At 36.9% G+C, this 8404-nt stretch overlaps 1 protein-coding gene and 1 pseudogene across 1 annotated transcript; both read right to left on the minus strand.

Annotated features, from left to right (window-relative positions):
• Positions 1-47: 47 nt before the first annotated feature.
• Positions 48-1601, minus strand: LOC122092211 (putative disease resistance RPP13-like protein 1). The gene has a single exon (XM_042662552.1). It carries the CDS (start codon positions 1599-1601, stop codon positions 48-50), a length of 1554 nt encoding a protein of 517 aa, XP_042518486.1.
• A 4606-nt stretch (positions 1602-6207) lies between these two features.
• Positions 6208-7710, minus strand: LOC122091061 (annotated as a pseudogene).
• Positions 7711-8404: the final 694 nt, after the last annotated feature.

An 8404-nucleotide genomic window follows, 5' to 3' on the forward strand; every position in this document is an offset into this window, starting at 1 on the left:
GGCAGGGGGGATATCTCATCTTGTTCTTCTTGACTTGGAAAAATTGTTTAAAGCTCAGGGCAATTGCAAAAGCTCATGGTCTCAAGAAAATTTGCATGGTTCTGTAGCAACCTCCCTGGCACAGACTTGAGGTCTTGACAAAAATGAATATCAATAAAGTTGAGAGAGAGAAGGTTGCTTGACAGTGACTTTAGTGCCATCTCATTTGTTACTTCAAGCCACAAGGTTTTGAGGGAAGGGAATCCACTTGGCGTGATTTTCAACTCAGGGCATGAGGTGACCGACAACACCTCAAGAGATGGAAAGGAGTTTTTTACTTCCGACCATTCAACCAAATTACACATATTATATAAATATAGTTCCTTAAGTGAAGGAAATGCTACCACCGTCGTCCTTGAAGAAGAAGAAGAAGAAGAAGAAGAAGAAGAAGTTGCTCCAGTACTACCACTGTTGTTGCTGCTATAATAGAATTCCTGACCAATACATTTCACCTTTTCCATTCCCATTAACATAAGAACCCTCAAACATGGTAGCTCCCCTAACGTTGGGACATATTCCAAACCACAGCAATCGTTGAGTTCAAACTCAATCAAATTTTTATATGTTGACAAACCACTTATTGCCATCCATGTAGGATATTTTGCACCGCCAAAGTTTAGGAGCGAAAACCTTTTCAAGTTTGGATGAGGTTCTAGGCCTTCTAACACAGCATCATCATCATCATTCATTAATATGCCAGGAGTAGTATTCCTAGAATGCCCCCACTCTAATGTTAAATCACGAACATCTGGCTTCCCTCTCAGATTTGCCTCCCTGGCTTCTTCTATTCCACTTGTTACGTTCTCCAAACCCTTTATAGTCAGTTCTCCTCTTAGATTGTTCAAGTACTTGAATTGTTTAATCTTGCGTCTTCCATCTTTGCCTACTATAAAATATGTTAATGTTTGTAGATCTGTCAATCTCCCCATCTCAATTGGCATCTTAGTGCATTTGTTTCTCCATTTAAATTCAACATGTCTCAGGCTAACCATCTTTCTCATTTCCTTGGGAAGCTCTTTGAGATCATCGCAATAATTGAGTTTTAACGTCTGCAAATTGTAAAGGGTAGTGACAGACTGAGGCAACACTTCAATTGGATTATCTGAGAGGTCAAGGTACCTTAAATGTTTCAATTTTCTTATTGAAGGCGGCACCTCTTTCAACTTGCAATTTTGTATGCTCAACACATGCAACCTCTGAAAGTTCATCAACATGTCATTTGAGATCAAGCTTGATGATGACAATATTAATGTTCGCAATTTCTTTGCCTTCTCCAAAGCTTTTGGAATTTCAATTAATGTTCCCTCATCATATTCACGATCAGGAAAAACAAACAAACCACGAACTTCATCAGAAATGTCTCCCACATTACTGGCTTGATGCATAGTGGAATAGTCAAGCTTTCCAACAACTTGTGCAAGATCATGTACAAGATCATGCATCTTACATGTCTTTATATCTCCGTAAGCATCCTTCTCCACATCTTGGAAAAAGGAATTCCACAATAAGATATTGAAACATTCATTGCCAACATCTGGTTGTTGAAGGAATCCCTCTGCCATCCATAATTGTATCAACATTTTTTTTTTTAAATTCATAATCCTTGGGGAATATTGAACAATATGCAAAACAACGTTTCAAATGTGATGGCAGACGATCGTAACTCAACTTTAATATCCCCATTAGTCTTCTACTTCTGTCTTCTGGTAAATTCCAAATTTCACATTGTTCCATATTCAACCACTGATGTTCTTCTATTTTGGAGTGCATCAAGCTTCCTAAGACCTTTACTGCTAAAGGTACTCCTCCACACTTCTTTACGATTCTCTTTCCAATATCCACCAGGTTATTGGGGGGGATCTCGCCATGGCTAAATGCTCTTTGACTGAACAAAGACCAACAATCTTCATCTGATAGTGTTCCCAAGTGATGGGTGTAATTTGGAGTACTCATCATCATCGCAACATTATTGCTACGTGTAGTCACAATAATCTTGCTACCTACAACGCCAGATTTTAAGGGATTTATCAAATTGTCCCATTTTTCACTATCTTCACTCCAANTTTTTTTTTTTTTTTTTTCACCATTGCTCTTTCTTCCTAAATTATATCATTTTTTTTTGGTGCAATAAAATTTGAGTTGTTTATGTTCATTGCTAGCTCCCTGTTGTAGTTATACAAATATTTATTTTTATTTATTTATTATCATTTCTCTTGCTAAGAAAAATTCTTCATTCTGTTTTATTGATAAAAAGGAAAAAAAAAAAAAATAGGTATTAAAGTTTTTAAATGCAGTTCCAACAATTAAGCTTTAGCTTCACTTAATGATGATGATTATGACGATGACAATGTTGAAGATGCTAAATCATCTAAACACAATTAGTAGTTTATCTTTTACTTTGATTAATGTAATCATCACATTTCAGGAAAAGGTGAGGAGTGGAGTGGGAAAGAGGAATTATTGGAAATATACAACCAATTGTTTCAAATGAATTTTTTTTTTTATGCAAATTGGTTTAAGCTTATTTCTTCTCTCTCCTCCTATCAAATATATAGGGATCTAAGACCATGTAAAAGAAATTGTTCTTTCCATTTTAATTCAATAATATTGCAAAAAGAAGGAAAGATAAAAAAAAAAATAAAAAAATCATGCAATTATAAACAAGGCAAAGAAAATAAATAATTTAAAAATTTTTGAGTGGAGGGTGAATGGTACAGCATAACAGAGCTTTCAATTCATGCAAATAAGATTAATTATGGAGATCCATTCATATTTATATGGTTGAACAATAGAAGAAAAAGAAAAAGAAAATATAAAAACCAAAATAAAAAATAATAAAATAAGCCAGATCAAAATTAACCTCACCTGAACAATATCCTAGTTGGGTAACGGACCTCCATCAGCGAAGCGAGATAGGACCATGATTAATTAACGAGCGCGCTGGAAATTATATGGTGAAGGTAGCCAATAAATAACAAAGCTCCAAAAAAAATCTGCATGATTAATCTAAAAGTCATAGATTTGTATTTAGAACTTACAAAAAGCGTAGATTAGTCAGGTGCTTTAGTTGCTCTTGCTTGGGATTCTTGTGCAGTGGCCACCCAACAAGTTCTAGATATCGAAGGGAGACAAGGTGTTGAAGATCCACTTCTCCTTTTATATAATCCAGCTCCTTCAACCCCTCTGAAAATCGACCAATTTTTAGTATCTCAAGCATAGTGAACTGCTGTAACCCCTCTGGTAGTGACTTCAATTTCTCAAAGCCAGTCAATTATTCCAACGACCGAAGAGAAGTCATTCCCCGTAATTCCTCTGGAAAAGGATTTACAAAAGGACAATTGCGTATTAACAATGATCGAAGAGATGGAAAGACTAGTGGGTGGGCAGGGGCCAGGGGGGATATCTCATCTTGTTCTTCTTGACTTGGAAAAATTGTTTCAAGCTTAGGGCAATTGTAAAACGTCATGGTCTCAAGAAAATTTGCATTGTTTAATTTGTAGCAACCTCCCTGGCACAGACTTGAGGTATTGATAGGAATGAATATTAATAAAGTTGAGAGAGATAAGGTTGCTTGACAATGACTTTAGTGCCATCTCACTTGTTACTACAAACCACAAGGCTTTGAGGGAAGGGAATCCAGTTGGCATGATTTTCAACTCAGGGCATGATTCAACCCACAACTCCTCAAGAGATGGAACAGAGTTTTTTACTTCCGACCATTCAACCAAATTACGCATATTATTTAAATATATAGTTCCTTAAGGCTATGTTTGGTAACGAAGAAAAGAAAAGAAAAGAAAAGAAAAGAAAAGAAAAGAGAAGAAATGGTAAGAAAATAAAAAGAGTATGTATGTTTGATTACTAAGAGAAGAAAAGAAAAAAAAAGAAAAAAATTCAAAAATTTCTGAATTTTAGGAGAGATATAGACACATAGGAAATCATCGTGTAATCATTCATTTTTTGTCTTATTATGTTTTCATATTTTCTCATGTTTTCTTGTGTTTTAGCAAGAAATTTTTTTGGGGAGAGGCTGGAGGAGATGCCTGTAGCTGGAGGGGAGAGCGAGGGGGGCCTGTAAATTCTCATTTCGAAGTCCGATCTAATAAGAGAAGGTTCTCACAGGTATATGAGGAAAGAGATTGTTTCATTCAAAAATAATGTAGGGCTAATACGATTAATATTCTCTTTCACATGTAGATGGGTCGGAACCACCTTACGCTTAGACAGAAGTCACATAACTAGAGAGGACAACTAGACGGAACAAGAAAGAATCTGCTCTAACATCATGTAAATTTCTATCTCAAAAGACCGATCCGATAAAAGGAGGTGTTCAGAGATACATAAGGTAAAAAGGGAATGTCCTACTCAGAATCAATGAGGTACTAATACAACTAACATGGCCAGCAAGGGAGGGGAGAAAAGAGGGAGATCCGGAAGGTGAGTATAGGACAGGGAGAGGGTGATGGAGGGAGGACATTACAAAGAGAGCCCTACTTAAAATGTAAGCGAGTAATTCTCTTGAACTTCTAAGCGCAACAGTTCTAAAACAATGAGGGAAGATCCTAGATCACTTCTTTAAATGCAGCGTCTTGATGAATTCTTAGTTGCTTTGCTTGCTGAATTGTGAACTAAGGTGCAGTACTTTTGGTTAACTTATATTCAACGTTATTCTATAGCAAAAATGAAAGAAAATAAAAGAAGGGAAAACCACAACAATTAATTTGTATCTGTTTCACCTGAGCATCCCAGTTAATATCTTAGACAAGAAAAGAGAGAGCAACATCCTAGTCAGTAGTTGACATTGTGGTAGATGCATGCTTTGCTAACTTGTCAGTGACATTGTTAGCTTCACAATAACAATGGGAGATTATCCATGAAGAGCTATCAAAGAAGGCTTTCTAGAACCACCATTTTTGTTTGAATATCCATGGAATGTTATGATAATTGATGTATAACACCATAGCGGGTCTTAGTGCTCCAAAGAAAGCTGCAAACTCACCCAAAAATTAGTATATATATATATATATATATATATCTTCGTAAGAAGTACAACATCTAAATGGAGATTCCAAATGATCGCTAAAGACAACCCCTCGCTCCAGAATAACGTAGATTAATCCCCAATGACCATCCATCTATATTAATTTTGAAGCAACCAGCAATTGGTGGCTCCAATATAATTCTAAGATTTGAGGGGAAGATTTAGCAGTCTTAACAAGACGCATAGTGCTTGAAAGTTGCACTTATTTCATCGATTTAATCTAAACCGATACAAGTAAGGAGAAATCATGAAGATCATTCATAATAGATTTAACGAGAATATTATAACCTCTATTACAATTCTCAAATATTTGACGATTTCGTTTCTTCCAAATATTTTAAGTAATATAAACAAAAACAGCTTGATAAATCTTCTTCAAAAGAGCAACATTAGAATTATGTTTCCACCATGAAAATAATTCCTGAATCGAAAAATAAGCCCGCCCACCAAATATTTTGTCAGATTCGAATTGGTCCATTTGATCGGTCTTATCAGTCCAATTGGCATAAACCAAAACTAGAACGACATTATAGATTTTATTAAAATCAGAGGCCAACAAGATATTTTTTTTTTTAACCAACAAGGAATTTAATGGGTCCGATTTCAATGCTTTCAGTTCACTTGGGTTTCCACCTTTCCGCCAAAAAAAGTTCACTTGGGTCTCCTCGGCTCAGCCTCTTAATTGACAATCCAATCATCACTATGTATTAAAGGAGTTTGTACTATGTATATGGCACGATAATAAACTGCCAGTAGGGTTCATATGTGGCATGGTCAGCAACCATAAACATCGAATAATTACAAAACGCCACCATCAGATTTCACTGTTCCAATTCCAATTCGAGAGAAGATCAAGTCCTTGTACGAGAATTTATGTGGCTGGTCCACACAAATGGAATTCATCCAACAACCAACTCTATGGTGAATTCCATTTGTGTGACTCTACTGTCCGGGAACCTGATCCACATTCTTCAAATTCCAATTCCAATAGAAGCAATTAACTTTGTAGAATTCAATGTTAATTACTATGAACAAATCATCAAACAGACACAGAATGCAAATAACAAGGTTGAAAACACCTATAGAACTTAGTTCTTTTCTGGATGCAAAAATCATAACTTAGGAAGGAGGACCTTGGCCCTCATTGAACAATAAATGTCAAAAATCATATCACCATATTAATACATAAATGGGGCATCCCTAGGGGAAAAACTCTAAAAGGACCAAATAATGAAACCAATGAAGGGACATAATATAGGGCTATACAGAAAACCCCAACTAAACTAGAGTATAACTACAAATCAATGCAAATTGGTAAGATCAATAAGCCCAAATTAAGCTGTATCGATGCTACGCAAGACAATTGTCTCCACAGTTAAACCTGGACCAAACCCTAATAGCACACCCCAATCAAACCCTTCTCCAGTTGTGGCTTTTCCTTCTTTCATAGACTTATTCCTCATCTCATCTAAAATGAACATCACAGTGGGGCTCGACATATTACCATATTCGCTCAACACTTCCCTTGATGCCTTCAATTTCTCCTCTTTTAAACCAAGGGATACTTCAATGAGGTCCAAAATTGCCGGCCCACCAGGGTGAGACACCCAAAAAATGGAGTTCCAATCACTAATACCAATATTTTTGAATGCTTCTTCCAAGCATTTTCCAATGTTCCTAGAAATAGTTTTGGTTACATCTTTGCATAAGCTGATTGAAAGACCCGTTTGACGCAAGTGACCTTCAACCATATCATTTGAGTATGAAAGAATTCGAGTACCTGTAGAGAAGAGTTGGAACAATGGGCGCTCAACTGACATGTCAGGGTCTGCACCAACTACTAAAGCTGCAGCGCCATCTGCAAAGATTGCCTGCCCAAGTAGGATGTGGAAGTCAGTCTCAGTAGGTCCCTTGAAGCCACTCACAGAGTTCAACTCTGAGCAAACAACGAGGACACGAGCACCTTTATTATTCTCAGCAAGGTCTTTAGCAACACGAAGGATACTTCCACCACCGTAGCAACCTAGATGATACATCATCACACGTTTCACGGTTGGGGAAAGGCCAAGAAGCTTGATGAGTTGGAAGTCAGCACCAGGTGCATCAACACCAGAAATGGTAGTGAATACAAGGTGGGTGATCTTAGATTTGGGCTTGCCCCACTCATTGATGGCTTTTAATGCTGCTTCTTGAGCCAACTTGGGAACCTCCACAACCACAATATCTTGGCGTGCGTCAAGTGTTGGAGCCATAGAGTTGTAGAAGTCGGGGTTCTCCTCAATAATTTCCTGTCATGTAGAGATGACGTTTTCTGATTGTTGATCTGTCACCTGTTATAGAAGCATAGCAAAGGAACGTCATTTTAATCAGCGAAAGAAGCCCTAAAAGAGAACAGAGATAAACACTTGATGGGTTAGGTTTATTTGTTATTTTCAGAACTACAAATACTTACAGATTCTCTTGAACTTGTCCTTCAATCCGGTCATATGTTCACTCTTTGTGGATCTGAAGTAGAAATCTGGGAACTCCGGCTGATAGACACAGTGGGATGGATTTGCTGTGCCGATGGCCAGAACTGTGGCTGGCCCTTGAGTGCAGTGAGCTTCATAGGTTTCTCCAACTGAACCCATTGCTTGATTGTTATTCTCTTGTGGGTCGATTCAAACTGTGAGAAAAGCAGAAATAGAGGAATGAAATAAGATGGAAGAGAAAGCTATAGCAAGTGATGATTCGATGAAATAGCAAAGACAGATGAATGGGTTTTTCTAGAAGATGGTAGATTGAATGGGTCCATTTGCTGATGCAACCATGAACTTAAAACTTATGATCACTTAAGACTTGGTAGCAGCCTCTTTTGAAACCCTTTTTTTTTTTCTTCTGGAAATGAAGTCAAAGAGGCACAGGGTATTAATGCAACTAATGATTGACATTGTGGGCTGATACTTATATGATCAGTTGTTGTTACCAAGAGGATCCACTTGAAAATGCAATGTTTTGGTTGTATATAAAAGGGAAGTTGAACCACAGGCACTTTGTTTGACTAAATTATGGTTAATATGATTTTTTTTGTTTTAATGTAAATTTTTAGATCTTTGTCACTTTATTATTCAATTTTTTTTTTTATTTTAATAAAATATAAGGGAGGGAGGGATGAAGAATATACACAGAGAAATAGAAGTACTAAATCATCATAAGACCAAAGGACAATGGACGCCAAGACTCAGAAGGAATCAACAATTGAGGGGAGAGCTAGCGAGCTAGGATCATGAAGGCTGATTCCAAAAAACTGAGTATGTCCCGTTTTTTGACATGGAAGTCATTTTT

The sequence above is a fragment of the Macadamia integrifolia genome, chromosome 10 (genome assembly GCF_013358625.1).
Source record: "Macadamia integrifolia cultivar HAES 741 chromosome 10, SCU_Mint_v3, whole genome shotgun sequence".
Classification (NCBI taxonomy): Eukaryota; Viridiplantae; Streptophyta; class Magnoliopsida; order Proteales; family Proteaceae; genus Macadamia; species Macadamia integrifolia.

Excerpts from the sequence above, each read along its gene's own strand:
- LOC122092211 (XM_042662552.1), bottom strand. The coding sequence starts at position 1,601 with ATGGCAGAGGGATTCCTTCAACAACCAGATGTTGGCAATGAATGTTTC.